General features: G+C 54.9%; 1 protein-coding gene across 3 annotated transcripts in view; it reads left to right on the forward strand.

The window, feature by feature from the left end:
- Positions 1-2728: 2728 nt before the first annotated feature.
- LOC140898614 (uncharacterized) overlaps positions 2729-13294 on the forward strand; it is a 90701-nt gene continuing 80135 nt past the window's right edge. For 2 of the 3 annotated variants that reach the window (XM_073312671.2, XM_073312674.2), the window contains exon 1: positions 3449-4778. In XM_073312671.2, the coding sequence (XP_073168772.1) occupies positions 4728-4778 (51 nt within the window). In that variant the 5' untranslated portion in view covers positions 3449-4727. Of the gene's footprint in view, positions 2982-3448; positions 4779-13294 lie in introns of those variants that run through there. The other variant, XM_073312673.2, reaches the window with a different exon arrangement.

A 13294-nucleotide genomic window follows, 5' to 3' on the forward strand; every position in this document is an offset into this window, starting at 1 on the left:
GGGTTGGGTTAGCTGTGGGGGGGCTGGGGCTCTGGCTGAGTTCAGGGGGCTGGGCGTGGGGTTGGGTTAGCTGTGGGGGGCTGGGGCTCTGGCTGAGTTCGGGGGGCTGGGTTAGCTGTGGGGGGGCTGGGGCTCTGGCTGAGTTTGGGGGGCTGGGCGTGGGGTTGGGTTAGTTGTGGGGGGCTGGGGCTCTGGCAGAGTTTGGGGGGCTGGGCGTGGGGTTGGGTTAGTTGTGGGGGGCTGGGGCTCTGGCTGAGTTCGGGGGGCTGGGCGTGGGGTTGGGTTAGTTGTGGGGGGCTGGGGGCTGGCTGAGTTCGGGGGGCTGGGCGTGGGGTTGGGTTAGTTGTGGGGGGCTGGGGGCTGGCTGAGTTCGGGGGGCTGGGCGTGGGGTTGGGTTAGTTGGGGGGGGCTGGGGGCTGGCTGAGTTCGGGGGGCTGGGCGTGGGGTTGGGTTAGTTGGGGAGGGCTGGGGTCTGTCTGAGTCCGGGGGGCTGGGCGTGGGGTTGGGTTAGTTGTGGGGGTCTGGGCGTGGGGTTGGGTTGGTTGTGGGGGGGGGGGGGGGGCTGGGGCTCTGGCTGAGTTCGGGGGGCTGGGCGTGGGGTTGGGTTAGTTGTGGGGGGGGCTGGGCTCTGGCTGAGTTCGGGGGGCTGGGCGTGGGGTTGGGTTAGTTGTGGGGGGCTGGGGGCTGGCTGAGTTCGGGGGGCTGGGCGTGGGGTTGGGTTAGTTGTGGGGGGCTGGCTGAGTTCGGGGGGCTGGGCGTGGGGTTGGGTTGGTTGTGGGGGGGGCTGGGGCTCTGGCTGAGTTCGGGGGGCTGGGCGTGGGGTTGGGTTAGTTGTGGGGGGCTGGGGGCTGGCTGAGTTCGGGGGGCTGGGCGTGGGGTTGGGTTAGTTGGGGGGGGCTGGGGGCTGGCTGAGTTCGGGGGGCTGGGCGTGGGGTTGGGTTAGTTGGGGGGGGGCTGGGGTCTGTCTGAGTCCGGGGGGCTGGGCGTGGGGTTGGGTTAGATGTGGGGGTCTGGGGTCTGGCTGAGTTCGGGGGGCTGGGCGTGGGGTTGGGGTGGTTGTGGGGGGGGGGGCTGGGGCTCTGGCTGAGTTTGAGGGGCTGGGCGTGGGGTTGGGTTGGTTGTGGGGGGCTGGGGCTCTGGCTGAGTTTGGGGGGCTGGGAGTGGGGTTGGGTTAGTTGTGGGGGGCTGGGGCTCTGGCTGAGTTTGGGGGGCTGGGCGTGGGGTTGGGTTAGTTGTCGGGGGGGCTGGGGCTCTGGCTGAGTTTGGGGGGCTGGGCGTGGGGTTGGGTTAGTTGTGGGGGGCTGGGGCTCTGGCTGAGTTCGGGGGGCTGGGCGTGGGGTTGGGTTAGTTGTGGGGGGGGCTGGGGTCTGGCTGAGTCCGGGGGGCTGGGCGGGGGGTTGGGTTAGTTGTGGGGGGCTGGGGCTCTGGCTGAGTTTGGGGGGCTGGGCGTGGGGTTGGGTTAGTTGGGGGGGGCTGGGCTCCGGCTGAGTTCGGGGGGCTGGGCGTGGGGTTGGGTTAGTTGTCGGGGGGGCTGGGGCTCTGGCTGAGTTTGGGGGGCTGGGCGTGGGGTTGGGTTAGTTGTGGGGGGCTGGGGCTCTGGCTGAGTTTGGGGGGCTGGGCGTGGGGTTGGGTTAGTTGTGGGGGGCTGGGCTCTGGCTGAGTTTGGGGGGCTGGGCGTGGGGTTGGGTTAGTTGGGGGGGGCTGGGGTCTGGCTGAGTTTGGGGGGCTGGGCGTGGGGTTGGGTTAGTTGGGGGGGCTGGGCTCTGGCTGAGTCCGGGGGGCTGGGCGTGGGGTTGGGTTAGTTGTGGGGGGGGCTGGGGTCTGGCTGAGTCCGGGGGGCTGGGCGTGGGGTTGGGTTAGTTGGGGGGGTCTGGGGTCTGGCTGAGTTTGGGGGGCTGGGCGTGGGGTTGGGTTAGTTGGGGGGGTCTGGGGTCTGGCTGAGTTTGGGGGGCTGGGCGTGGGGTTGGTTAGTTGTGGGGGGGGCTGGGGGCTGGCTGAGTCCGAGGGGCTGGGCGTGGGGTTGGGTTAGTTGTGGGGGGGGCTGGGGGCTGGCTGAGTCCGGGGGGCTGGGCGTGGGGTTGGGTTAGTTGGGGGGGGCTGGGCTCTGGCTGAGTTTGGGGGGCTGGGCGTGGGGTTGGGTTAGTTGGGGGGGGCTGGGCTCTGGCTGAGTTTGGGGGGCTGGGCGTGGGGTTGGGTTAGTTGGGGGGGGCTGGGGTCTGGCTGAGTCCGGGGGCCTGGGCGTGGGGTTGGGTTAGTTGGGGGGGGCTGGGCTCTGGCTGAGTCCGGGGGGCTGGGCGTGGGGTTGGGTTAGTTGGGGGGGGCTGGGCTCTGGCTGAGTCCGGGGGGCTGGGCGTGGGGTTGGGTTAGTTGGGGGGGGCTGGGCTCTGGCTGAGTCCGGGGGGCTGGGCGTGGGGTTGGGTTAGTTGGGGGGGGCTGGGCTCTGGCTGAGTCCGGGGGGCTGGGCGTGGGGTTGGGTTAGTTGGGGGGGGCTGGGCTCTGGCTGAGTCCGGGGGGCTGGGCGTGGGGTTGGGTTAGTTGGGGGGGGCTGGGCTCTGGCTGAGTCCGGGGGGCTGGGCGTGGGGTTGGGTTAGTTGGGGGGGGCTGGGCTCTGGCTGAGTCCGGGGGGCTGGGCGTGGGGTTGGGTTAGTTGGGGGGGGCTGCCAGGTGGCCCCGGCCCCGCACGGACAGGCCCCGGCCGGCCCCCTGCCCCCGGCAGGCCCCCTGAGCGGGTCCCAGTCGTAGCAGCCGCACTGCCCCGAGCGGAGCCGGAACTTCCCGAACGCTCCGGAGCCCGGCCAATGCCCCGAGGCGGAAGGGCCCGAGCTTCCCCGGAACTTCCCGAGCACGGGGAGGCGGAAGGGCCCGAGCGTTGCCGAAGCTGCCCGAGCGTGCTCGGAGGCCGGTACCGTCCGGCCCTGGGCTGTGGTTTCCGTGAGTAGCCGCCCGGCGCCGCGGCCGGCCCGGACATGGCCTCCTTCATCGTGAGTACGGGGGCTCGGGAGACAGGCTCCGGGACAGGCGGGCCCCCGACCCCTGCCGCCCAATGCATGATGGGAAGCCTGCCACAGTGCATGCCGGGACATCAGGCCTCCTGCCCCGCTGCATGATGGGGCACCCTTCCCGCTCTTGCCGACCCCTTCCACGCAGTGCATGCTGGGACGTCGCGCCCCTCCTCCGGCCTCGTGCGGCCGGGGCCTTGGCTGCCCGCCCCGGGCCCCGGGCCCCGGGCCCCTGCGGCCCCGGCAGCCTGGCAGGCCCCGCCCTGATCGGCGCGGCGCGGCCCTGGGCAGGGCGGGGCCCGAGAGGCCGGCGGGGCCCGCCCCTCGCTGCGGCGGCGTCGAGTCGCCCAGACCCGCCTGTTCTCAAACCCCCGCGATGGGGCCCCGGAGCCGGCTCCAGGCTGGGAGGGTCCCCGGGCCGCCGGTTCAGCGCGTTACTTCCTGCCCTGCTCCCTGGAGCCCGGGGCTCCGCGCGGGAAATCCCAGCGAGCCCCCTGCGGGGTGGGGCACGGGTCTCCCGCCACAGCTTGTGTGTCTGCAACCAGCGGAGCTCTTGCCGCCCGGCTCTACCGAGAACCCCTGGGGCTCCCGCAAAGCCATCCTACGTGGGGCTCCTGCTCGCTGGCCTGTCTGGGGGGGCAAGAAATACCTGCAGTTCGGTGTTTTGTAACCTCTCTGTACTGTGAGGCACTGGCGGACCCAAAGGCAGAGGGAGCTCCCAGCTCCCCCACGGTTCTGGAGCCCAGCCCCAGAGTCCTGTTTCCACCCCCAACAACCTATCCAATAATGCCTGCACCTAAAGAGCCTTTGAGTCACTTAATCATGGTCAATCCTCTGGTTTCTCTTTCTCACATGCACACACACACAGTCTCATGCATGGAGTAACCTTAGAATCACTCTTTAGATTCACGTGCTTTGCTTAGGAAGGCTAATGTTGCGAAGGCCTAAGGACCTAATGAGAAACTGGGAAATGGAACCTGCCTCTCTGGTACTTGAGCAGCCCTCCTCACTACAGTATCTGAGTGCCGAATGCAAATTTGAGAGGGTACATAAAATGTGGGCTTCATGGGAGTGTTCTTCAATGAGGGAGATATTCAAAATGCCACTGATGGCAAAAAGAAAATCAAGCAACAGATGAACTGCAGCATACAGAAAATAGCATGCATGCAAAACAGCTACCGCTTAGTCACAACCTGAGGATCTGGCAAAACAATTTAAGCTGTAATCAGGCCAAAGGGACTCTACAGCAGCACCAGAGCTTCTTAGAAATGTTTGTAGTATTAATTTAGTAGCTGAAGCTTATTTCCTTGCATTTATTCAATAGTAGTTCTCATTTTGTGTGTGTCTTTTAATAGCCTTGCTGGGGATGCGATAATGCACACAGAGGGGTGTATGTGCATACCCTCCACTAGAAAAAATGGTGCCCACAATTTTCCAAGAGCCACCACAAACGTGCATGAAGTGAAACAAATTGTGGTTGCTTGTTATCTCTAATATGGAGATGAAGACAACTGGTCCCAGTATACAGTGCTCTTATTATGACACAAGAGGAGGTTTTGGAATTAATTGAGAAACTTAACAGTAACAAGTCACCGGGACCAGATGGCATTCACCCAAGAGCTCTGAAAGAACTCAAATGTGAAATTGCGGAACTATTAACTATGGTTGGTTTGTAACCTGTCCTTTAAATCAGCTACTGTACCCAATGACTGGAAGATAGCTAATGTAATGCCAATATTTAAGAAGGGCTCTAGAGGTGATCCTGGCAATTACAGACCGGTAAGTCTAACGTCAGTACCGGGCAAATTAGTTGAAACAATAGTAAAGAATAAAATTGTCAGACACATAGAAGAACATAAATTGTTGCGCAAAAGCCAACATGGTTTCTGTAAAGGGAGATCATGTCTTACTAATCTCTTAGATTTTTTTGGGGGGGTCAACAAACATGTGGACAAGGGGGATCCAGTGGACATGGTGTACTTAGATTTCCAGAAAGCCTTTGACAAGGTCCCTCACCAAAGGCTCTTACGTAAATTAAGTTGTCATGGGATAAGAGGGAAGATCCTTTCATGGATTGAGAACTGGTTAAAAGACAGGGAACAAAGGGTAGGAATAAATGGTCAGTTTTCAGAATGGAGAGGGGTAACTAGTGGTGTTCCCCAAGGGTCAGTCCTAGAACCAATCCTATTAAACCTATTCATAAATGATCTGGAGAAAGGGGTAAACAGCAAGGTGGCAAAATTCACAGATGATACTAAACTGCTCAAGATAGTTAAGACCAAAACAGACTGTGAAGAACTTCAAAAAGATCTCACAAAACTAAGCAATTGGGCAACAAAATGGCAAATGAAATTTAACGTGGAGAAATGTAAAGTAATGCACATTGGAAAAAATACAGTATTATGGGGGCTAATTTAGCTACAACTAATCAGGAGAAAGATCTTGGAGTCATCATGGATAGTTCTCTAAAGATGTCCACGCAGTGTGCAGCGGCAGTCAAAAAAGCAAACGGGATGTTAGGAATCATTAAAAAAGGAATAGAGTGTAAGATGAAGAATATCTTATTGCCCTTCTATTAATCCATGGTATGCCCACATCTTGAATACTCCATACAGATGTGGTCCCTTCGTCTCCAAAAAGATATACTGGCATTAGAAAAGGTTCAGAAAAGGGCAAGTAAAATGATGAGGTGTTTGGAACAGGTCCCATATGAGGAGGGATTAAAGAGGCCAGGACTTTTCAGCTTGGAAAAGAGGAGTCTAAGGGGGGATGTGATAGAGGTCTATAAAATCATGAGTGCTGTGGAGAAAGTGAATAAGGAAACGTTATTTACTTGTTCCCATAATATAAGAACTGGGAACCACCAAATGAAATTAATGGGCAGCAGGTTTAAAACAAATAAAAGGAAGTTCTTCACTCAGCGCACAGTCAACCTGTGGAACTCCTTGCCGGAGGAGGTTGTGAAGTCTAGGACTATAACAGGGTTTAAAAGAGAACTGGATAAATTCATGTTTCAGAGTAGCAGCTGTGTTAGTGTGTATTCGCAAAAAGAAAAGGAGTACTTGTGGCACCTTAGAGACTAACCAATTTATTTGAGCATAAGCATAAATTCATGGAGGTTAAGTCCATTAATGGCTATTAGCCAGGATGGGTAAGAAATGGTGTCCCTAGCCTCTGGTTATCAGAGGGTGGAGATGGATGGCAGGAGAGAGCTCACTTGATCATTACCTGTTAGGTTCACTCCCTCTGGGGCACCTGGCATTGGCCACTGTTGGTAGGCAGGATACTGGGCTGGGTGGACTTTTGGTCTGACCCAGTATGGCCAGTCTTATGTTCTTATGTTATGTTCTGAAGAGGCTGCCCAGATTGAGAGGGAGCATCAGTCTATCTCAGGTTTTGTATAGTGCCTGTCTCCTGATGACAGACCACTTGTGGCAACGTGTGCTTTGAGATGCAGTCTCTTGTGGCCACAGCTCACAGTAAAGGGGATTTGTAAAGGAAGAAAATATTTGCCCCCCCTTGGTTAAAGAAGACATGAAAGATTTTTTTCACCCCAGAAAAAAAAGTATTTTTCCCGTGGCTTGTTTTTACCTTAGAAATTCAGGCCTTGTCAGGGAACTTTATGGGTAAGTGGAGGACTAGCAGATTTATGACAACATAGATACCAAAGATATGCAAGGAAGGGGAAGAGGAAGGGACTTTTATTCAGACAAAATGAAGGATCATGAAACTTGACATTCCTGATATTTTTAAGGTATAAGGTATTTGTATTTTCTAAAAAATAAGCAGCACAAGAAGCGTGTACAGAAACTCCTTTCAAGCTTTCTTTAAACATCTTGAAGCAAAAAATGAGGCACGTACCCCATTTCCCCCCTTTTGTTGGTAACCTTTATAAAAATAGGGCTTGAAAATGACAGATACCTGTGCTGCTCTCACCCCATTCAACCCTTTCAGTTGCAAGGAATAGAACGATTGTGCATTGTGTTTAATTGTAACGTATTGTCAAGGGCCTATGATTCCACAACAGCAGAATTTGTTTCAAATTCACTCCTTTGCCCCAGAATCTCAGCTTTCATTGAATATATGTGTTTCTAGCTCTCATGTTTGCAAGGATAACCTTCAAAATATGAGTGAGTGGAATTGGTGATGCAGTGTTGAGTCTACAGAGAGCCTGAAACAAGAGCATTAGTAGGAGCATTGCCAGCAGATTGAGGGAAGTGATTATTCCCCTCTTTTCGGCACTGGTGAGGCCTCAGCTGGAGTATTGTGTCCAGTTTGGGGTCCTTACAGAAGGGACGTGGACAAATTGGAAAGAGTCCAGTGGAGGGCAACAAAAATGATTAGGGGGCTGGAGCACATGACTTATGAGGAGAGGCTGAGGGAACTGGGGTTATTTAGTCTGCAGAACAGAAGAGTGACCAGGGATTTGATAGCAGCCTTCAACTACAGTAACTTCTCACTTAAAGTCGTCCTGGTTAACATTGTTACGTTGCTGATCAATTAGGGAACATGCTCTTTTAAAGTACTGCAATGCTCCCTTATAAGGTTGTTTGGCAGCCACTTGCTTTCTCCACTGCTTGCAGGAAGAGCAGCCCGTTGCAGTGAGCTGGTGGAGGCTTGGAACCAGGGTGGGCTGGCAGCCCCCCATCAGCTCCCCGCTCCCCTAAGTTCCCTGTGCAGCAGCCGCTACCAATTCCCAGCAGTTCAGCTGTCCCTCCCCCCACTGCCGTGTGCTGCTGCTCTCTGCCCTGGAGCTGCTCCCAAGAGCCTCCTGCCTGCTCTGCAGGGGAGGGAGGAAGAGGGGGGCTAATCTCAGGGTGTCCCCCTTCCCCCCCACTCCTGCCCCCCCTTTCCCCCCGCTTACCCATTCTCTATATAGAGCAGGGTGGGGACAGGACAGAGCTCAGGACGGAGGGAGCTTGCTGGCCACAGCTGCTGTCTCAACTTCCTGGTTTTTTTAAAGGCAGTGTGCTTAGAGTGCGGTTAGCATACTTAAAGGGGCAATGCACCCCCCCTTCTCTTCCCCCCCCAGACACAGGGTGTGTGTCTCTCTGCTAGGCTCTCTCCCCTCCCTCCATTCCTGCTGTCTTGTAGAGTGTGAGGCTACATAAACAATGTGTTAACCCTTGAGGACTCAGCCGAATGCTAGTTCATCATTTAGCAGTAAGGCACTCTTCCTCTTCCACCCTCTGACTTCACCACCTCAACCAAGCTTCACAATCATCATTGCTGTGTACAGTATTAAATTGTTTAAAACTTATCCTCTGTGTGTGTGTGTGTATAGTGACAAAGTTCCTGCTCTACCTTGGTGGGTCTTGTGCTTATTGGCGGATTTGCTCGCCTTGGAGCTTCACGGCAGCCCTCAGCTTGGCCGTTTTTCTGAATTCACAGTGCAGGTCGACTCCTCCTGTGTCTGACCAGGAGTTGGGAGGATTTGGGGGGAACCCGGGCCCGCCCTCTACTCCGGGTTCCAGCCCAGGGCCCTGTGGATCGCAGCTGTCTAGAGTGCCTCCTGGAACAGCTGTGCGACAGCTACAACTCCCTGGGCTACTTCCCCATGGCCTCCTCCCAACCCCTTCTTTATCCTCACCACAGGACCTTCCTCCTGGTGTCTGATAATGCTTGTACTCCTCAGTCCTCCAACAGTCCGCGTTCTCACTCTCAGCTCCTAGCGCCTCTTGTTCCCAGCTCCTCATACGCACACCACAGACTGAAGTGAGCTCCTTTTTAAAACCCAGGTGCCCTGATTAGCCTGCCTTAATTGATTCTAGCAGCTTCTTGATTGGCTGCAGGTGTTCTAATCAGTCTTAATTGTCTCCAGAAGGTTCCTGATTGTTCTGGAACGTTCCCTGTTACCTCACCCAGAGGAAAGGGACCTACTTAACCTGGGGCTAATATATCTGCCTTCTATTACTCTCCTGTAGCCATCTGGCCCAACCCTGTCACATATCCCCCTCTCTGCTCAACACTACAGGGTTGGGCAACTTGGGACGTCAGGCAGTGTACTTGTGATAAGCCATCTGCATTGCCACGGTGGCTTCCAGCCCGGTGTTGTATGGTGAATTGGAAAGGTTGTAGGGAGAGGAACCATCTGGTCACCCTTGCGTTCTTCTCTTTATTTCGCTGCATCCACTGGAGGGGTGCATGGTTGGTCACAAGGGTAAACTGTCATCCCAGAAGGTAATAACATAGTGTTTCCATGGCCCATTTCACAGCTAGGCACTCTCTTTCAACCACGGCATACTTCTGCTCTCTCGGGAGGAGTTTCCTGCTGAGGTAGCGGATTGGTTGTTCTTCATCTCTGACCATCTGCGATAGGACAGCTCCCAATCCTACTTCAGATGCATCTGTTTGTAAAATGAATTCTTTGTTGAAGTCTGGGGCTATAAGCACGGGGTTACTGCAGAGGGCTGTCTGTAGATCCATGAATGCTTTCTCTGCAGCATCTGCCCACTTCACCATGTCTGGACCCCGGACTTTTATCAGGTCTGTCAGGGGACTTGCTCTGGTAGCAAAATGGGGAATAAATCGTCGGTAGTACCCCATCGCACCCAGGAATGCCCGGACTTGCTTTTTCCGATTCGGCCGGGGACAATTTTGGATAGCCTCTAGTTTGTTTAGTTGGGCCTTGACCATGCCCCTTCCTACAATGTAGCCAAGGTATTTAGCTTCGGCTAGCCCTATAGCACACTTGGCTGGGTTGGCTGTGAGACCAGCCTGTCTTAGCGTGTCCAGAACCGCTTCCACCTTTCCTAAGTGGGTTTCCCAGTTGGGGGCGTGAATAATCACATCATCCAGGTATGCTGCTGCATAACTGGTATGGGGCTGTAGGAGCTTGTCCATAAGATGCTGGAAGGTGGCAGGTGCCCCATGCAGTCCAAAAGGAAGAACAGTATATTGAAACAGACCCTCTGGTGTAGAGAATGCCGTCTTTTCTTTCGCATCTTTGGCAAGGGGAATCTGCCAGTATCCCTTTGTTAAATCAAGGGTGGTCACAAATCGGGCATTGCCCAGGAAGTCAACTAACTCATCGATACAGGGTATGGGGTATGCATCGAATATGGATATCTCATTCAGCTGGCGAAAGTCATTACAAAACCTAGTGGTGCCATCAGGTTTGGGCACCAACACAATCGGGCTTGACCACTGACTGTGGGACTCTTCGATGACTCCCAGCTCCAACATCCTTTTTACCTCTGCCTTGATCTCCTCCCTTTTTGCTGCTGGGACCCGATAGAGACTTAGAGTTACCTTTGCTCCAGGGTCTGTGATAATGTGGTGATATGCTTCGGTGGTCTGGCCTGGTTTGGTTGAAAACACATCCTGGTATTAGTTGATCCTCTCAGTTACCTCCTTCTTCTGGTTTGGTGTCAGATCAGTGGATATCCTGATCTGCTCCTGCATATTATTTCCCTAGATCGGGGTCTCTTGGGCCACTACACACGCTTCTCGTTGGTGCCAAGGCTTTAAGAGGTTAATGTGATAAATTTGTTCTTGTTTCCGGCGTCCTGGCTGCCACACCTTGTAGGTTACTTCCCCTATGGGTTCAACCACCTCATAGGGCCCCTGCCATTGGGCCAAAAGCTTGCTTTCTGCCGTGGGTACCAACACCATCACCCGATCTCCTGGCTGGAACTGTCGGACTTTTATCTGGCAATTGTAATGGGTTCGCTGGGCCTCCTGCCCCTTTTCCAAATGTTCCCGTACAGTAGGAGTGACCCAGGCTATCCATTCTCACATCTGCAACACTTAGTCAATTATATTTCTCCCCTCATTGGGTTCCTCTTCCCAGATTTCTTTTGCGATATCTAGTATGCCACGGTGGTGGCGTCCGTATAATAATTCAAAGGGGGAAACTCAGTTGAGGTCTGAGGTACCTCCCCGATTGCAAATATAAGGCAGGGTAGTAGGGTGTCCCAATCCTTCCCGTCTCGACTTACCACTTTCCTTATCATTGCCTTGAGGGTTTGGTTAAACCTTTCTACCAGCCCATCGGTCTGCGGATGGTAGACTGAAGTTCTCAGGGTATGTATATGGAGCAGCGTACAGAGGTCCTTCATTAGCTTCAACATAAATGGGGTACCTTGGTGTGTTAATATCTCCTTTGGTAGCCCCACTCGGGCAAAGAGCCCCACCAACTCTTTAGCTATCATTTTAGAGGCCGTGTTCCGCAGGGAGATGGCTTCTGGGTAGCGAATAGCATAATCCAGAACGACAAGTATATATTGGTGGCCCCAGGCTGTCTTCTGCAGGGGTCCCACTAGATCCATGGCTATTCGCTCGAAGGGAACCTCTATGATGGGAAGGGGTATTAAAGGTGCCCTCAAGTGGGGGCGGGGACTGTGCAGCTGACACTCCGGGCAGGACGCACAGTACCTCCGCAATTCTTCATATACTCCAGGCCCGAAGAATTGTCGCAGGACCCATGCCAGGGTCTTCTCTACCCCCAAATGCCCCCCAAAAAGATGACTATGGGCCAGACTTAATACAGCATTCTGGTGTTTTTGAGGTACTAGGATCTGCTGTACCTTCTGCCCCTGTACTGATGCAACCTGGTATTAGAGGTTCTTCTTCGTTATGAAGTAGGGTCCTGGACCCTGGGTTTTCCCTTCCACGGGGACCCCATCTATTTCGGTCACCTCCTTCCTAATGTTGTCGTACCTTGGGTCTTCAGCCTGGTCCTGTCCAAAATTTCCTCTCCCGGGGCTAATCTGCCTGAGATCTAGGGGGCCAGTCTCTGTTGCCTCTACTGGTTCAGAGGCGTTAGGGTGTGGGTCAGACTCAGGTGCTTCTCCCTCCTGGGTGGCCTCCTTTTCAGCTGCTCAGGTCCGCCTACCTATGAGAGCGACCCTCTGGCTTTGGGCCAGTATTTGGGTTCCCAAGGCCTTAGCTGCCCTTCTTTCCCTTTTCGTCTTTCTACGCTGTTTGGGAGTGGAGAACAAATCTGGGGATATTTCAGAGAAGGTTGGGGTTGACAGTCTACTGTGGATGCCTCACTACTTTCAGTGCTTCCCCCTTTCTCCAATTCCCCTACCGGGAGTAAGTCTCCAAACCCTGGGAAGTACCTCCCTATGAGCACTGGGTATGGGAGTTTAGGGACTACACCTGCTGCTACCTCAGTAGTGTTCCCCTGAATCTCGATTTTTACTGGGATGGTGGGGTAATAACCAACTGTCCCATGGACGCATGTGTCCCCGTACGCTTAGCCTACAGCAGCTGACTACGCTTCATGAGCTTCCCCGAGACAAGCGTGATAGCACTCCCCGAATCAATCAGTGCTGTGGTCTCTACCCCATTTAGCTTCACTGGTCTAGTGTACATATGTGGGGTTAGTGAGACCCCCCACAAGGTGGATTAGGGAGCATGGGTCTGCCCAGTTCCCCAGGTTACACTGCATAGGCTCCTCGGCATTGGGACACTGTGCAGCTATGTGTCCCCACTCCCCACAGGTGTAACATCTGTATGGAGCCCTAGACCTTCCCCGGTCTCTTGGTTTGGGTAGTCTAACAACACGATCCTCTTCCCCCTCAGTGCTCCGACTCTTTGTGGCTTCTGGTGGGCCTTCAGCCCCTCTCTTTTTCCACCTGGGCTCTCCTGGTGGCCCAGTCACCCGAGCTCTAGGGCTTGGTGCTGCTAGCTTAACCTGAGGTGCTTCTTCCTTAACTGGTTGGGTCAGCTCCCTTGCCGTCCTTCACCTTTCTACCAGCGCGACAACCCCGTCGTAGGGGGAGGGTTCATTCTGGCTTACCCAGGTGTGAAGGTCTGGCTGTAGTCCTCTCATGTACCGGTCGATGACCAGAACCTCTAGTATCTCCTCTGGACTCTGGGACTCAGTTTGTAACCACTTTCGTGTGAGATGGATGAGGTCATATAATTGGGACCGCAAGGTTTTGTTTTCCTGGTACCTCCACTCATGATATCGCTGGACCCGCACTGCGGTCGTTACCCCAGATCTGGCCAGGATCTCTGCTTTCAGCTGGGGGTAGTCTGCCGCAGCCTCTTCAGGCAAATCATAGTAGGCCTTCTGGGCCTCCCCACACGGGAATGGAGCGAGGATGCCAGACCGCTGTTCTCGGGGCCAAGCCTCCTGCAGGGCTGTCCTCTCAAAGGCCAGGAGGTATGCCTCTACATCATCCTCCACGTCATTTTCTGCAGCCAACTGCTGGCCCGCATGATCTGCTTCCCATCATGGCCGCGGTTCAGCTCTGTAAGGGCCTTTATCTGGTTTACCAGTTCCCACAACATAGCCCGGTCTTGAGCGGCCTGGTCCATCAGCAGGCGGTTAGTCTCTTGCT

Source organism: Lepidochelys kempii, chromosome 15 (genome assembly GCF_965140285.1).
Source record: "Lepidochelys kempii isolate rLepKem1 chromosome 15, rLepKem1.hap1, whole genome shotgun sequence".
NCBI classification, from domain to species: Eukaryota; Metazoa; Chordata; order Testudines; family Cheloniidae; genus Lepidochelys; species Lepidochelys kempii.